An 18,860-nucleotide genomic window follows, 5' to 3' on the forward strand; every position below is an offset into this window, starting at 1 on the left:
CCTCCCTTTTAACTTTTTCCACAGTTTTCCATGCACTGAACTCCGCCACTCCAATCCCAGCTATACAATTTGCCAGTACTTATGCCAAATTCAAACCTGTTTCTCCCATATTAGTCTTTGAGGCACACATTTACCTCTTTAATCTTGTTGACCCTGGGTTAAGTTACTCATGCTCAGGTAATAATCTGGAAATTATTACCTTTTTAGTTTTGCTTTCTAGTTTAGCCCTTATTTGCTCACATTGCCTCAGCAGATCCTCTTATTCCATCTATATCATTGGTACGTACATGGACTACGTCAACTGGATCTTTTACCCTCCCACTCCGTGTTCCTTTGCAGCCCAAATGAGAGACCTGAACCCGCTACCAGGCAGGCAACACAGCCTTCGGGACTCTCGATCTCGGCCATAGGAATGGTTCCTATTCTCGCAATTACAACTAAGTTTCTCATTTCTCAGCCCTCTTCAATAGTTCCCTGTGCCACAGCTCTATGGTCCATTTTGCTAATCCTCCCCACAGCCCCACACAGCAAGAGCCTGTCAAGGACTGAGACTTCTTCAGTGGTACCTCTAGATCTCTCTACTTGTCTGACTCGTAGTAACACTCTGTTGTTCCCTGATCACTGACTGAATTTGATATGGTCAATCTAAGGTGTGTGATTGCTTCCTGAAACATGGCGTTCAGGTAGCCACCACAAGCCCAGCCTGATGTGTCACAAGATTCCACACAGATTCCCCAGTGGACCCTTGGAAGCAGCCAGTCAAAAGAGCAGCTCTCAACTTTAACAACCACTGGTATAGGATGGCCATTCGCCCTTTGAGAGCACGAGTCTTGCTGCACAAGGTGGCACAATTCTGTTACTGTGTCCATGATCTTCCTCATTTACCAGTGGCACTTAGTTTACTTCATTTAGAGACAGTACCTCTTGGTCTTCTCGAACACCTCTGCAAACTGAGGAGAGCTTCTACTGCAACCCCTTCACGTGGAGATTATTTGGCAGCAGCAGAAAATTACTGCTGGTTCTCAGCTTGTTGAAGTCTTATGCCAACTCCGTTTCATTGCCCACAGCAATGATAACACCTGCTATGGCTGGCTCCATTCAAGGCAGTTGCAATGAAGTTGTGGCAAATATCAGAAACAAAAAACCTTTTTTCGTAATGTAACTTTATAGCAGTCACAGCAGACCATAGGCCTTGTCACAGTAGGACATAGAGACCTCTGAAAAGGACAGCTGTGGAATCTTCTGTGAAGACATCTGACACAAAGTCTTATGGCTTGTGCTGCATACATTTGAATATTGCAATGTACTAGGAGATTTTAAATCTGAAAGGATGATTGCACCTCTTCCCACCCCACCCCACCCCCACCCAAAAAAAAATTACCCACAAGCTGTAGATATGACATTGATGTAATAGGAGTGATGCTACATTATGCCTGCCCCCTTATCTGTTCATTGCTGCCAAACAAGATAAGCTGCTTGGGTTTCTCTGTGCTAAAAGACAAGGTGAAACAAAAGTACTGTAAGCTTCTGTGTTTTGAATGAAGTGGCAGTGAACAAACAGGTGAGGTGAGGTTGAGGTGCTGAGAGTGTGTAAGCAAGCACAAAGTGAGTGAGCCCTGAAAAAGCAAGGTAACAATCCTGAAATGCACCCAGTTGTGATCCATGAGGTGGGTGGCTGTCTTGATGAACCAAGTATCCTTTTGGCAGTTTTGCTGTGTAAAGTGCCATCAAGATTTGAAGTGCTGAGCTATTTTGGAATATAGGCATTCGCTGGATTTGCAAGCACGTAGAAAATCCCAGTGTGTTGCCATCACTAGTTAACCATCCTGATTTTCATGACAGGAGTTGATACCATTTAGTCTCACCAGTACCTGGGAGAATAACAATGTGCACACAAATGAGGACAAATGAGCTAGTAATGAGAGATTAATAAATGTAAATAGGACACTTCCTTGAGTGAGATTTTCATCAAGCTGTTGAAACCTTTAAAGGGAAATTTGGACTTTTTCTTGATGTTCAAAATCTAGTTTTCATTCTCGCTGCATTTTCCCAACATTGTCACCAGTGCCCGCTTCATTCATATGCTAGCAAAAGTTCGTTCTTTTATTTGTTTTCTGTTCCCTGCTTCTGCTCCAGATAATGCTGATTCTTTGGTGAACGCTGAAGTGTGTGCCTTTTGGCAATGCCTCTGAGCAAATATCTCTTAATCAAATAATGTAGTGTTAGCTGTGGTGGCTATCAATATGCTGCAGAATAGTTCCAACACTGGACATCCAAGAGACAGTAATCAGGGAAATATAACTTGTCCCAATATTCTGCTCACTTCCCACCAAGCTGCAAATTTAATTAGATGGGGAGTGAACCTGGCTCCTCAGTCATATGTCTAATCATCAAAGTAGTTTAAGTGGGTGAATCAGAGGTGAAATGGCTCATTCGTCTCTTTGAAGCACTGTGTGCTTTCCAACAAAAGCAAAAACATTTAACTTTGTCATGCTCACCTTATTTTCTAATCTTATTCTTTGTGTTTTAAATTATTCTAAAAAGCCTGAATATTTTGTAAGGTAAAATAAAATTGACATTGTACCATGCTGTACATTAATACATGAACATAATGATGTTATTATACTAACTTGAAAATAACAATGATGACTGGATTCTCTCATTTTAAAATAAGCCTGTTTTATTCACCGTATTGTTGATTATTATGTTCATTAATTTTAATGGCTTGTAAGATGATGAATTTTGCAGAGGAAATTACGTGATTTAATTCAGTAATATTATCTGATAATTAAACTTGCATAACACTACTGATCTGACATTCCAAGCAACCTTGCAAGCTAATTTTGATGTTTCGGGCAAAGAGAAACATTCTGTAATTCCCAATAATTATTAAGCCACTGAACTTTTGAGTTTTATTTTGTTTCAAAATAGCTGAGGACTACTGTGCAGTGACAACTTTCTCAGAACTGACAGGGTCACTCAATCCAAAATGTTAACACTTTTTTTTTCTCCACAGATGCTGCCAGACTTGCTGAGCTTTTCTAGCAATTTCAGTTTTCGTTGCTGATTTACAGCATGCACCATCCTTTTGGTGTGTAAGAAAATAAATAACGAGTGAAGACTAGCAGGTTTATCAAGCCTGTCCCAAACAGCAATAACACAGTCATGATTTGGAGATGCCAATGTTCAACTGGGGTGTACAAAGTTTAAAAATCACACAACACCAGGTTATAGTCCAACAGGTTTAATAGAAGCTTTGGCTTTTGGAGTGATGCTCCTTTATCAGATGGTCATGGAGGAGCAGTGCTTCCAATTAAACCTGTTGGACGATAACCTGGTGTTGCGTGATTTTTAGCAATAATGTAGCTCACATCCTCCATCACTAGTGTTATTTCCTTTAACTCACACTTCTCACAATCTGTCAAATAACAACGTGATATGTGATCCTACAGTTTTTAAAATCTTAGGCTTGTTCATTGGCATCACCAGTAAGATTTCCATGACTCTTCCTGCCAATTAAACTACTTCAGGTGATCACAGTAAATATTAGGCAGTAGCACATCTTTCCACTTACCTTTTTTTATTAATGCCAGTGAAAGAACCTGACCAGCTCAATTTTGGCATGTTGCAGTGAGTTTGCACTCACTGCCAATTTTCAGCAATTCTCTATGAAAGTAAAGCCTCCTAGAATCTAGCCTACTTTTAATGCTTGATTGGCTTAATATACATGATTTCTCATTTTTTCCTAACACAATCAATTCAAGTAGGTTGTCCACACATGCTGTCAGTATTTCAGACACTTGAATTAAATCACCAGTGAGTCTTTTTTTTGGAAAAGACCCTCTGTGATAACTAACAATTTTAAACTGAGTCTGGGGTCAGACTGGTTATTGAAAGGGGAAACATCCAAAAATGACTGCAGCTTTATGGCTTATCTTGAGGGAGCAATGAAGGGCTAGAGAATGGTGTGTGTGTAGACTGGTTGAGATGTTTGAGGGTGATGGAAGGGGGGGTTTCAGGAGATGTGGTTTAGAGATCTGGACAGATTTGGAAAGAGTGTGGTGTTGAGTTGAAGATGAAGTCTGTGGTGGGATGCTTTTAGGAGCGAGTTTGTAGGAATATTCATGGTATACAAGTTAGCTTGTTGCAATTAGAAAACTCTCCAGTGACACTTCGCCCAGAAAGAGTGCTATGAAGTTACATAATTGATGCATTTAGTTCTTCTCATGTTTTTACTTGTCAGATGTCCTAAGATAAAATGGTTTGAAAAGTCACACCATGTTAAAATGAAAGTATAGCACATGCTTTAAAAAGGCTTCAACAGCTTTATCTCTCAATGACAAATTAGTAACCGGCCATTGACCTGCCTCTATTAAATTGGAAATTGGTGGGTTTCAGGAAATTTTGATTCCTGTTTCAGATTTTAAAAGTTTTTGTCTGTCTTAAACCAAATTACCATTTTTGGAAGTTGAAACTATTCTCTAGAATTGTTATGCTAGATTGTGTTCACTATATATACTAATATTCTGTGTCCTTGCAACAGCCTCTTGGGTTTTGTCCTGCATCTTCAGCAACTCATGAAATAATTCCCAAGGTTCCTTCCTTATTTTGTAGACTTCAATTTAGAATCGAGCTTTGACATATGGTTGCTCGCCGACAGCCATGTGCAGGAAACTAAATGGCATCTGCCAGACATAGACCTGCAAACATAGACCCATTTACTTCCATATGAATTGCAGTCTGATTCATTCCATTCATGGAATATCCTAGAAATTGATGTCAAAGCATTGCTCTAATTTACTGGAAGGAGAATTTTACTTTGTGCCTCAACAGTATATAATCTTAGTCATTAAGGAAGTCTCTGCTGAAAAGTGATCTTCGGTATGCATAAAAGAAATCAGGCATATTCTGTATTGGAAAAACAAGATGCCCATTTGCACAAAATGCTTGAGGTTTGTGTATTTTAAAAACTATTCTCTCCAAAAAATGAAAGCTGCTGTAAACCCAGAAGAAAAGTTTTATTGGGGATATTTCAAAAAATGTTTGGACCAAGAATCATAGTATCAGATTATGTTGAGTCTCTACTTTCCAGTTGGCAAAAACTTTGTACATTTTCCATTGAATTGGGAAGACCAGTGGATGTGTCTCAGTGGGACTGTGAAGGACAGACAGAGGCACACAGTGATATGACTAGAATGTATGAGGTTTGCTGTCACCCAAATCTTCCTCCCTTCATGGAACTGGGCGAGTCTCAGTTCTATGATGTTCCTGGAACCTAAGTTCCTGGTAAAGGCAGTGCTGCTTATTTAAATAGATAATTTCAATCATCTATCATCTTGTTAGATGAAATACCAAAATCAGGAAGCATTGGAAATATGGAGGGCAAATGGCTGGAGGAGAGAAGCAGAAGCAGGCTTTTTTTTTCTGATTTCTGCAGACTTGGAAATTCTGCCCACAGAAACAACCTGATGCAAATATCAATCTGGTTAGTTAATCTGATGACGTGTTTGAGGCTGTGAAGCGGATGGAATTGTTTAAAGTTAATTGCTTTCATAGAATTCCTACAGTGTGGATGGAACAGGCCACTTGGCCTATTGTGTCCACACTGACCCCTTCCCCCTACCCGGTAACCCTGCATTTCCGATGACTAATCCACCTAACCTACACATCCCTGGACACTGAGGAGTTTAGCATGGTCTATCTATCCAACCTGCATATCAGGAACACCCGGAGGCAACCCACGCCGACTCTGGGAGAATGTGCAAATTCCACACAGTCACCCAAGGCTGGAATCGAACCTGGGCCCCTGAAGTTGTGCATAAATAGCTTTGTAATATTCGATGTTTTCTCTCTTGAAAGGCCTTTCTTGAAACCTGGAAGATAAAGAGATGGATAGATTCTGGATTTGCTTTGATTTATTCTAATAATTGACATTTTTTTTACAGGATCAAAGCCTGCTTTCCACAAAGCATTTGGTTGCTAGCTCTAAAAATAGAGTAAAACAGAGTAACCAAGAATCAGTAGACCATGTGACCAGCATGTAGTCCTCCTAATATTTTCCCCCACCCTCTTTCTGTGACATTAGGAGCCTGGGCCAGCTAAAGTAGCAGTGACAGGTTCAGGGATCCCTGATCCAGAGAAGATTCCAGATTCACGGTCCAGCCTGTGGCAGGAGGAGTTTCATGGTAGAGATGTGGAAACAACTCCAAATTGGCCTGTTCCTGATGGTGGTTCTCACGGAGGACTGTTTTCCTTGAGAGAGAGTAAGTAAAGTGCATATCTTTTTGGGTAACTCCTCGGTGCTGCAAATTTAAACTGTACAGTTCAATTTCATTTTGTTTACATTTGTTTTAATAAATTGTTATTTTTCAGGTTGGTACTTCATGAAATTATTAGGGTTGACATTTTTATACTTAAACTCATTATTTTTAAAATCTGAACTCATTGCTATAACTTCCATTGATTTGAATGTTGTTTGTGCTCAAAGGACTTGGGATTTTTAAATCACATACTTGCTTTCTGTCCAGAATTTGTATACAGTACAACCTCGATTATCCAAACGAGGTGGGCAGGGAGTATTTTGTTTGGATAACTGATTGTTCAGATAATCGATCTGATCATAAACAAGCGGTAATTTGTGTGCCAGTTATCCGAACAAACCTTGGTTATCTGGCTGTGCACACCATAATGTTGTTTAACTGATCACTGAATGCTGAGTTGCCTAATGCAGTTTTTATAGGACCTTGAGATCTTGTTTGGATAATTTGGATAATTGATGTTCAGATAATCGAGGTTACACAGTAGTCTGCTCACATCCTCCAGTTATAATTGCAATTATTCATCTTTTTTATTTTACAATTTGCTGTTAGGTAGTCCAAAAGGCCTTTGGTCAACTGAGCCTGTTACAAATTCATTGCAGTTAAGTCTTGACACAATTCCATGCAACCAGCTTAAAAATTTATGTTGGCCCGTATCCACAAGACTTCATTACTCCTTATCCTTTGACATTTTCTAGAAAACTATTTAATTGAAAAATTTTAACTGGTCACTGAAACAAACCAGCTGTACAGTTCTTTTACGTACTTGATTGCAATAATTCAAAAAATCTAGATTGGTCAATGTTGAATAATTAAATATTTTTCCTTGTAACAGCTGTTTATTAATGGAGTGATAGTTCCACATACCAGAGTATCAGAGAGACAGTATGCCGATGTACATACAAGTTCACAATCAAGGAGAGATTGCACATGCTCAAATCATGGTTATTGCCCATTCTTTCGCATGTAATATGTTAGACTAATACCAGCTGGTCTTGAGTGTTTCGGATAAAGGATTGCATACCTGTATGTAAGGAATGTTCTCTGGGGTTGGTGCTCTAATGTTTATATGTTCTGTTTTGGAATAGTTGCTTATAAAATTTGAGCACCCAACCCTACTATTACCCTATGTAATTTTTCAGTACAATTTCTGATATCTAAAACACACAATCCAATGTTTCTTGTAATTTGAAATTTTAGGTGTTACATTTTGAAATGGGTACATCAACTGCTGCATGAATATTGCAGTAAATCTTACTTTTGCAAGAGGGATTTGATTCAGAGCAGGTTAGGTGAATCTTTAGGTTGTAAGAGTTCCAGATTTTCAATAGATGGGTTACTTATTTACACATGGTCATTTGTTTTAAGGGTAGTATGTATTTTAACTTTTCTTTTTCAAATAGGTGATGTCCATCCCCTTGATGTTGTGTCTGATCATAGTTCTGTTAATGGAGATGAGGTGGATAGAGGAAGGGTGCTACCTCTTGATCAGCAGAGGCAAGAAATACGTGTCCTTTCGCCTGCCAGCAGTTCTTCGAGCAAGCACGGTATGGAACCTGGTGGCATTCCCCGTTGTCCATCACCAGTGTACAGTGATCCTTTTCCATCGGCCAGTAGTCTGTTATCGAATGGATCACATATCAGTGGATCAATGAGCTCTTTGGATTCAGAAGCAAGTGGAAGTACAGTAACAAGCACAGATAGTCACCATGCTGAAGCTATGGCCAGCAGAGCTGACCATTCACGAGCCAATAGAGAATTTTATGAAGTTGACATGAGAAAAGTGGGAAAACGGACACGAATAAGAAGTCCAGAGAGAGGTGAAACAGACCAAGTGATTGGGCAAGATGGAAGGTAATGATGCTTCTTAATTTGTAGCATGCTAATTCCTTTGATTTTGTACAGAACTAATTCAGAAAAGCTGGCTAAGTGAGGTGTGGTTATGATTTATTTTTCTGTTTGGCTGTATTTTGGATTGATGTGATTTGTTAAGATGTTGACAAAATGATTGATCAGATAAATATTCTCATAAACATATCCAATGTTCAACAGATTATCTTTTTAAAAATACTTTTTAACGTGTTCTATTCCATATTTTTGGATGCTGACATATGATAAACATTTTGATTGCAAGCAGTAGAATACATGTAGTATTTTTATTTCTTGCAAATATTTGTCATCGTAACCATGCTGTTCTGTTGCTGAACCAAACTGAATTCAAAAATTATTACTGTGATCCTTGTTTTGTTTCTTTTTATTTTGTCACCTTTTAGTTTATCAAATTTTTTTGAAAGTCAAGTATTAGTAAATTTAGTTTATTCCACTCTCTTCCTTCCCCATTAAGATTTTTGTGAAGTTTCTTCTTGTTCATTCTTCTGTAATTAAGCATACATATACTGCTGAGAAAGGACACATAGATTTCCTAGCAGCGTTTCATTGGTACTCCTGAAAATCACAAAAAGGGATTCCATGTGCTAGCAACAATCATATTGCTAGGTTATCATGCTTCAGAGTTTAAAATGTTCCTGCCCCCGTCTCCACTTTGAAAGCAAAAAGTTAACCTCTGACAATTTCTAACATTTGTTCAAATGGACACAAGTACAAAGACTGTTCTTTCCTCGTAGCTTTCACACTTAAAGCTCCGTAGGGATTATGGTAGAGTCATGGAGATCTACAGCACAGAAAAAGTTTTCTGACCCAATGCATCAGCAACAGAGAAATACCAGCACTAATTCAATTTTCCAGCACCAAACCTTGTATCCCTTGGTATCACATGCACATGTAAATAGTACGAAAGTATTATAGAAATGAAATTGTAAGTAAGAATCCTAAATAATTTTGGGCATGGTATTCACTCATTTTTCAGCATCTCCTGCTTTTCCCAGTTGTACAGGCTAAGATTGATTTTAGCACCCATTGGCAGCTGTGCAGCGATGAATAGTCTGAAGACTGTTGATGCTTTCATCCTGATCTTTTTAGTATGCAGGAAGACTAATGCCATTTGATTTTGGCCCTGATATAAAATTCATTGTGTTTACACTAAATCTTTACTAGCTCAGAATCCTGTTTTCAAACTTGACTCATTGGCACACACCACATGCTCACTTTTGACTTAAGTGTGTGGGATTGCATTGAACTCAAGATCTGTGATGATCCTGATTGATAGTTCCACGCAGTACTGAGGGATTGCTGCACTCTCTCTTCTGTTCCTTTCTTTTACTTTTGGTCTGAAGCAAAGCTTCTCATATCCTCTCCATCATAAAGGCCATTTGTTTGACACATTGTTACACCCAAATTTTGAATGACCTCCTTTTTGTCTCACTCCTACACTGTAAAGACGGTAAGGTGGCATGGTGGCTCAGTAGTTAGCATAGCTGCGTCACAGTGCCAGAAGGCAGTGGTCCAAAATCATTTTCTCAGCAGCATAGCCAAAATGCTACTTTCTGCATGGAACCTGCCTGACAATTTCTCTCCCCTAATTAGTCATTGCTCTGTATCTGCGAGCATTAATTTCCTGAAACCACCCACAAATGATGAATTTGTAAGCGCGAGCTTAATAACGTATGGTAAAAATAGGGTTAGGATCTTAGACCCCAAGGTTATTTTATGGGTTAAAATAAACAGCGAAACATCTAGAATGATAGTTAATATTAATAGAATAAAATGTTGTGATGTATTATAACTTGTCAATAAAGTTCTATATCCAGGGCTGGGTAAGTTATGGGTGGATACTGGGTATGGAAGGGGAAGATGGTGCAGACATGTCTGTCTTCCAGCCATACCCCACTACCCTGATGATGCACCCTTCTCCTCTATCTCCATCCAGAGATGTCCTTAACCTGTCCATCCTTCCAAGTACTAATGCCCTTATAGAGGATCAAGGGGAAGAGCTCTGTACCAAAACAGGTCAGAGGGGAAGAGCAAGATTGCTGCTTAAGTGAAAGTGGTCACGCTTAGTGGGTTTTGAATGACTGGTAACCTACGTGAATCGGCAAATCTATGATTTTGTGATGGGGAGGAATGACCAACTGTAACGCTGAAGTGTTCTTCTGTGACACTGAGCTCATCTGAGTCACTTTTTGAAAACCTTGCAACATATTCTACCATGTTCAAATGTAACATTGATTTAAGTAAAATTTTGAACCAGTCAAATGTTGAAATCCTTTAGAACTAACTATCTGTTCTCTGGATGTTACAGTTTTCACATTGCTGCTTTACACAGTACTACCGGATGCAAAAGTGGGTCCCATCACAGTTATCCTCTCTGTCATCAAATTCTCATCCATGTCTTTGTCATCGCCACAATTTTACGCTGTTTTTGAAATGCCTTCCATTCTCTGTAAACTTCCCATCTAGACCTCTGCTAACTTTCCTTTAAACCATGTTGTTTCCAGTTCATTAATGCCTGCGTTCATTTGTGTTTCTCAAACCCATGCTCACAATTCATTGCCTCATTCTACCATCAGTGTAACCTTGTCTCGCATTCCATCCCTCTGAGAATACTGCATTCCTCCATCTGTGACTTCCACCACACACTTGACTACAGTACTGGGTCCACTTTCTTTTGTCATGTATATAAATGATTTGGATGAGAGTTTGGAAACATGGTTAGTATGTTTGAGGGTGACCACAAAAGTATGGTAGAGTGGACAGTGAAGAAGGTTATCTAGGATTACAAAGGGATCTTGATCAATTGGTCTTGGGCTGAGGAGTGACAGAGTTTAATTTGGATAAATGCAAGGGATTACATTTTGGTAAAACCAGCGCAGGACTTAATACAATTAATTGTAGGACCCTGAGTACTGTTGTACGAGAAATCTAGGGTTCAGGTGCATAATTCTTTGAAGTTTGCATCACATACAGATTAGGGCAGTTAAGACATTTAGCATGTTTGAATCAATTGCTCATACCATTGAGTGTAGGAATTGGGATGTGTCATGTTAAGGTCATACAGGTCATTGGTGAGTCCTGTTCTGGAGCATTGTGCACAGTTCTGGTTTCTCTGCTGTAAGGAGGATATTTTTAAATTGGAGAAGTTTCAGAAATTATTTACCAGGGTGTTATGGGTAATGGAGGATTTGAATTACAATCACGTGATGAAGGGGCTATACTCCTAAAGCTTGTGATTTCAAATAAACCTCTTAGATTATAATCTGGTGTCATCTGACTTCTGACCTGGTCTCACCCTCAGAATGTGCAGCCCTCCACTCCCTCCGCTCCAATCCCAACCTCACCATCAAACCCGCAGACAAGGGAGGCGTGGTGGTAGTTTGGCGCACTGACCTTTATACCGCTGAGGCCAAACGCCAGCTCGCGGACGCCTCCTCTTATCGCCCCCTTGACCACGACCCCACCTCCCACCACCAAACCATCATCTCCCAGACCATCCAGGACCTCATCACCTCAGGGGATCTCCTATCCACCGCCTCCAACCTCATAGTCCCACAACCCCGCACCGCCCGTTTCTACCTCCTGCCCAAAATCCACAAACCTACCTGCCCCGGCCGACCCATTGTCTCAGCCTGCTCCTGCCCCACCGAACTCATCTCCCAATACCTCGACACGGTCCTGTCCCCTTTAGTCCAAGAACTCCCCACCTACGTTCGGGACACCACCCACGCCCTCCACCTCCTCCAGGATTTTCGCTTCCCCGGTCCCCAACGCCTTATCTTCACCTTGGACATCCAGTCCCTGTACACCTCCATCCCCCATCACGAAGGACTCAAAGCCCTCCGCTTCTTCCTTTCCCGCCGCACCAACCAGTACCCTTCCACTGACTGAACTGGTCCTCACCCTGAATAACTTCTCTTTTCAATCCTCCCACTTCCTCCAAACTAAAGGAGTTGCCATGGGCACCCGCATGGGCCCCAGCTATGCCTGCCTCTTCGTAGGATATGTGGAACAGTCCATCTTCTGCAACTACACTGGCACCACCCCCCACCTTTACCTCCGCTACATCGATGACTGTATCGGTGCTGCCTCGTGCTCCCACGAGGAGGTTGAACAGTTCATCAACTTTACTAACACCTTCCATCCCGACCTTAAATTCACCTGGACTGTCTCAGACTCCTCCCTCCCCTTCCTAGACCTTTCCATCTCTATCTCGGGCGACCGACTCAACACAGACATCTACTATAAACCGACTGACTCCCACAGCTACCTTGACTACACCTCCTCCCACCCTGCCCCCTGCAAAAACTCCATCCCATATTCCCAATTCCTTCGTCTCCGCCGCATCTGCTCCCAGGAGGACCAGTTCCAATACCGCACAGCCCAGATGGCCTCCTTCTTCAAGGACCGCAGATTCCCCCCAGACGTGATCGACGATGCCCTCCACCGCATCTCCTCCACTTCCCACTCCTCCGCCCTTGAGCCCCGCTCCTCCAAGACAGAACCCCACTGGTTCTCACCTACCACCCCACCAACCTCCGCATACAACGTATCATCCGCCGTCATTTCCGCCACCTCCAAACGGACCCCACCACCAAGGATATATTTCCCTCCCCTCCCCTATCAGCGTTCCGCAAGGACCACTCCCTTCGTGACTCCCTCGTCAGATCCACACCCCCCACCAACCCAACCTCCACCACCGGCACCTTCCCTTGCAACCGCAGGAAATGTAAAACTTGCGCCCACACCTCCACACTCACTTCCCTCCAAGGCCCCAAGGGATCCTTCCATATCCGCCACAAGTTCACCTGTACCTCCACACACATCATCTATTGCATCCGCTGCACCCGATGTGGCCTCCTCTATATTGGGGAGACAGGCCGCTTGCTTGTGGAACGCTTCAGAGAACACCTCTGGGCCGCCCGGACCAACCAACCCAACCACCCCGTGGCTCAACACTTTAACTCTCCCTCCCACTCCACCGAGGACATGCAGGTCCTTGGACTCCTCCATCGGCAGAACATAACAACACGACGGCTGGAGGAGGAGCGCCTCATCTTCCGCCTGGGAACCCTCCAACCACAAGGTATGAATTCAGATTCCTCCAGTTTCCTCATTTCCCCTCCCCCCACCTTGTCTCAGTCGGTTCCCTCAACTCAGCACCGCCCTCCTAACCTGCAATCTCCTTCCTGACCTCTCCGCCCCCACCCCACTCCAGCCTATCACCCTCACCTTGACCTCCTTCCACCTATCCCACCTCCATCGCCCCTCCCCCAAGTCCCTCCTCCCTACCTTTTATCTTAGCCTGCTTGGCTACTCTCTCTCATTCCTGATGAAGGGCTTATGCTCGAAACATCGAATTCCCTATTCCTGAGATGCTGCCTGGCCTGCTGTGCTTTGACCAGCAACACATTTTCAGCCACAACAATCCAACACTGGCACCTCCACATCATAATTATAAAAATAAGCTGGGACTCTTTTTGACTGGAGTGTAGGAGGTTGAGGGGTGACATTAAAGTTTGTTAGATCATGAGGGGCATAGATAAGGTGAATAGCAAGAATGTTTTTACTAGGTAGGAGTAATTCAAAACTAGAGGACATTTTTCTTCTCTCGGCTTAAAAGACATGAGGGGCAACTTTATCACACAGGGTGGTTCATGTGTGGAATGAACATCCAGAGAAAGTGATGGATGCAGGTACAGTTACAATATTTAAAAGATATTTGGATAAGTACGAGAATAGGAAAAGTTTGAAGGGATATGGGCCAAACTCCGGCAAGTGGGATTAGCTTCGTTTGGGAACATGGTTAGCGTAGATTGACCAAAGGCTCCCATGCCATTAGCTGACTAAGTTCTGAGCTCTTCAACGTTTCTATATCTTGACCTCATTCTCTATTTCAAGATAATCTTAACACATTCCACTTTGACCCCCAAACTTTTAATCATTCCTTCGAATATCATCATCATTACCTCAGTTTATATTTTACACTTCTATAAAATGGTTTGGGTTTTTTTTATGTAAAGAAATGCAGTACAATACAAGCTATTGTTGTTAGTATTTTACTACTTTGTAATGGGGGCAATGATGGCCTAGTGGTATAATTGCTGGACCCAGACACCTAGATAATATTCCTGGGACCTGGGTTCAAATCCCACCATGACTAGATGTTGAAATCAGTTATTTTAAAAAATCTGGAATTAACAATCTAATGATGACCATGAATCCGTTGTTTACTGTTGAAATAACCTACCTGGTTCACTCATGTCCTTAAGGGAAGGAAATTGCCATCCTTATCATATCTGGCTACATGTGACTCCAGACTGACTCCACTTGTCGAAATAATATAGCAAGTGGTGTATTTATACACTGAACTTTAAGACAAGTAATTCTAACTGTGCAAATTTATCAAGCCCATGTTTTGATTTTTAATCTTGGATCCTTTTAGAGTCCGAGATGTACAGCACAGAAACAGACCGTTCGGTCCAACTCATCCATGCCAACCTAATCTAGTCCCATTGGCCAGCACTTGACCCATATCCCTCTTAAACCCTTCCTATTCATAAGCCCATCCAGGTGCCTTTTTAAATGTTGCAGTTGTATCCATCTTCACCACTTCCTGTGGCAGTTCATCCCAAACATGCATCACCCTCTGCCTGGAAAACTTTTTCTCTGTGAACGTCATCTTTTTATTTGCTTGTTCCTTTATTATAAACAGACATGTTGACTTAGCATTGTGATATTAAGTGTTAGTGTAAACATTTAATACTATTAGTTTGGGCTAAGTATTGACTTAAATCCAATCGATGTTTAATTTTGGTTTGAGCAGACTGGGAAATTGCTGAATCGAGACTGAAGTGACAGTATACATGAGTGAAGATTAATTGAATCTTGGTAATTAGATATATGGGCCTTTGGCAGTCTAGGAATAGGTCATTTACTCATTTTCTTAGCAACACCTCCAAGACCAACTGGAACCAAGATCTGAAGAAGACTTGATTCATAAAAGTGAAAATTGTTTAAGACATTGGCAGTACAGACTTTCAGCAGCTAGGGCTATCACGTGTCTCGAACTTAATAGGAATCTGCTGAGTATATATAAATAGATCACTGAGACTGTAATTGAGCTTTATGATTAGCTAGTTAATCTAGGACTGTCAGGAAAACAGGTGAATGGACTATATGAAAATTTCTCTAAAGCACCAGTTAAGAGGTTTGACGTTTTTGTTGTCATGAGGCTAGCATTCTACTTTTGCCCTTAAATGTTGGTCATCCATTTTAATTCAGAATGAGGATATCAGGAACTTCAGCACATGAAGCCTACTTTTTAGATTAGATTAGATTACTTACAGTGTGGAAACAAGCCCTTTGGCCCAAAAAGTCCACACCGACCCTCCGAAGAGCAACCCACCCAGACTTATTTCCCTACATTTACCCCTTCACCTAACACTACGGGCAATTTAGCATGGCCAATTCATCTAACCTGTACATTTTTTTTGGGACTGTGGGAGGAAAGCCACGCTGTCACAGGGAAAATGTGCAAACTCCACACAGACAGTTGCCCGAGCCGGGAATTGAACCCAGGTCTCTGGCGCTGTGAGGCAGCAGTGCTAACCACTGTGCCACTATGCCACCGTGCCACCCACAGTGCCTGTTTGGGGGAATCCAAGTCAGACTTCTTTTTTTTTAATTCATTGATGAGGTGTGGGCATCCTTGTAGAAACCATCATTTTATTGTCCATCCCTTATTTCTCAGAGGACCACCTTTGCAGTAGGTCTGGAGTCGTTGTAGGCCAAACCAGCTATTAACAGCAGAGTTTCATCCTTAAATTAACAAATATTGACAGTTCTTAGACAGTAATCATTAGATCAGCTCTCCATTCCAAATTTTAATGAATTCAAATTTCACCATCTACCTCAAAACTTTGGCCTGGGATTTTCGATTACTAGTCCAGTGAAATTATCACTGTCGCCACCTCCCCTTTTTGGATCATTTCCAGTAACAGGAAACCTGTTTATTGAAGGATTCCCTTTATTGCAATTTTTTAAACCCTGTTTTTAATTAAGTAACATGTCAAAGAAGTTGTCTATTAGTATGTTGGAAAGACTTGTTCTGGAATGTTGAAATATTCCCATAATTAGACTCCTTCATAATAAAAATTACTAAACCATTAAGCATACAAATTGCGCTGTGAAAAACATAATACAATATGTTGTTTTCCCTCTTTATTGAACATCATATTGTTGTTCAGACTTTGTGTTGTGGCAGCAATGCTGTTCTGATGTACCAGGATTTATGCTACTCTAAAATGGTTTAATCACAGCTAGTTATTCTCCTGAGAATTTGGATACCTCATTGTACGTATGTTGAAATAATTTTGAAATGGTCAGCCCTTGCAGTTAATTCAAATGACAACGGAAGAATGAACAGTTTTTTAATCTGTGATTTTTTTTCATTTTATTATTGCAAACTTTATAATGTTGTCCCTGGAATTCAGTGAAATGTAATAGTGGACTTGAATTTTTATATTGTATATAGTGCAAAAAATGCCATGCTGGTTAGAGTTCAAATGTAGACTTTCAGCATGTTTGTTTTGGAGCCATTTAACACATTTGCAGTACTGCTACTGGTACAGGTGGTAAGAGCAGTATTAAGAATTAAGTCTGGTGTAACATTTCATTTTCTTAAACAGGTGTCAATTCTGAAAGTTGAGCTAATAAAGTGAAACACATGTTCAGCTTCATTTGAAATACTTGGATGTGCCTATTTGTAAAAGGTATGCGTGTGTTCAACATTTCCCTCTGATGTGTTTACTTGGATCCACAGAAGTTGAATCCTAAGGCACTCAATATTTACTTGCAGAAGGGCAATCAAAAACATGACATCAACTCTTCTGAGGAGTCATATGGCAAAAGTAGTGAATCAGTCACATGTCCTATCCTAGTTTGTGCTCACTTAGCTAGTCTCACCAAGGTAGGGTAGGTATGCTTTGCCTGAAACGAAGGAGGGGGAAAATAATTCCTCCATATTCATGTTGCTTCTAGTTTTTAAAAGGTGATTCAGATGCGTTCATCCCTATATAGCTAAACTGTGCATAAACTAAAGCAATACTGAAGAACACCTTATAGCAGGCAAACTATTATGGAATAGTGATCTGGTAGCTGCATAGTATGTCATTATGGAAAATCTTTCCATATGTCTTTTGACTGTTAGGGCCTCCAGATGCATCTGGTGTCATTGTCATTGTCAGCAATCATTCGCTATCAAGTATGGTTGTCCACCAAGGCAATTCCATGTCACTGATTATGGGTTATGTAGCTCCTTGTGGCTGATGAGCTGAATCTACAACCACACATTAGGCAAGTATTTCCAGGGGTGGACGTTGCTGGCATATCTTTCTCTGGTTCCTTTTCTATATATCTTGCCTGCGGGTTTTCTCTAGAATTGTGTCCCTTCATATGAGAATTTCCTCCAAATCTAATTCATCTGAATGAGGGTTTCCCATGTGTTGACATCTGTGTTGCATTTCTTGAGTGAAGCCTTCAAGGAATCTTTCAGATGTTTCCTATGCCGCTCTCTTGTTTGAGTGCCTTAGTTGAGTTGGGCAAAGAAAATTTGTTTGGCAGTTGGAACTCTGACATCTTAAGCACATGGAAAGACCAGCAGAGTTTGTTTTCAATGGTTATGGCTTTCATGCTGGTGCTATTAGATGCTTTAAGGATACTGACGTTAGTAAGCATGTCCTTCCAGCTGATGTGGGGCATCCATCTTAAACAGCATTGAGGGTACTTCACATATGTCTTGAGATGGCATCAATATTTTGGAAAATTTTAGATAATTGGTACAATGACTGTCATACGCACAAGAATCTTAGTATCAGCACTGATGTCACGATCATTGGAAGACTGTCACCTGAGAGTCTGCAGGAGGCACTGCAGATTGGATGCCATGTTGAATCTCTACATTGATATCAGCCTTAGATGAAAGAGACCTTCTCAGGTGAGGGGACTGTTTCACATTGAGAATTTTCTGAGTTGGCCTTAAGAAAGGGATGGACTGACTGATTGGAAAAGGATTTGAGTCGTCTTGACATTGAGGCTGAGGATAATTCTTTGGTATACTTCTGTTTAAGTGAGGCTTGAATATTTTCTTCTGAGAGAGCAAAGATTACATTGTCATCGATAAGCTTTTTCTTTGATTTCAAGCCAGTAAGGCTAAAGAGGTTATTTTATCCATTCTGTAGACCACCGGAAAGCTCATTCTTGACAAGATAGAGAATAGTGGCAAGGAACGTGATGGAGAAGAGGGTGCCTGTGATGACGCAATTCTGCTTGATCTCCAAAGAATTCTGTGATATTACCATCTGTGAGCACCATGGTTGACATTCTATTTTGTAGGAGATGGAGGATGTTGATGACCTGAACAGCTTGCTTTTGACAGGGTTTTCCATAGCACTTCCTGATGGACTGAGTCAGCAGTCTCTGTCAAATTGATGAAAGCCACGGTAAGTGGTTGGTGGCGTTCCTGCCATTTCCGTTGCAGTTGTCAAACTGTAAATAGTGTTGGTAGTTACATAATTTGGTCAGAAGTCATACTGACATTCAGGAAGGATTTTCCAGAGTCTGGGAAATGGTGCCTCATGAGTCAGAAGATTC

At 41.1% G+C, this 18,860-nt stretch overlaps 1 protein-coding gene across 3 annotated transcripts in view; it reads left to right on the forward strand.

Annotated features, from left to right (window-relative positions):
* mprip (myosin phosphatase Rho interacting protein) overlaps nucleotides 1-18,860 on the forward strand; it is a 444,516-nt gene that overhangs the window by 229,422 nt on the left and 196,234 nt on the right. For all 3 annotated transcript variants that reach the window (XM_060844305.1, XM_060844307.1, XM_060844306.1), the window contains exons 6-7: nucleotides 6,086-6,263; nucleotides 7,721-8,171. In XM_060844305.1, the coding sequence (XP_060700288.1) occupies nucleotides 6,086-6,263; nucleotides 7,721-8,171 (629 nt within the window). The remainder of the gene's footprint in view (nucleotides 1-6,085; nucleotides 6,264-7,720; nucleotides 8,172-18,860) is intronic.

This window comes from Hemiscyllium ocellatum, chromosome 25, assembly GCF_020745735.1.
Source record: "Hemiscyllium ocellatum isolate sHemOce1 chromosome 25, sHemOce1.pat.X.cur, whole genome shotgun sequence".
Lineage (NCBI taxonomy): Eukaryota > Metazoa > Chordata > Chondrichthyes > Orectolobiformes > Hemiscylliidae > Hemiscyllium > Hemiscyllium ocellatum.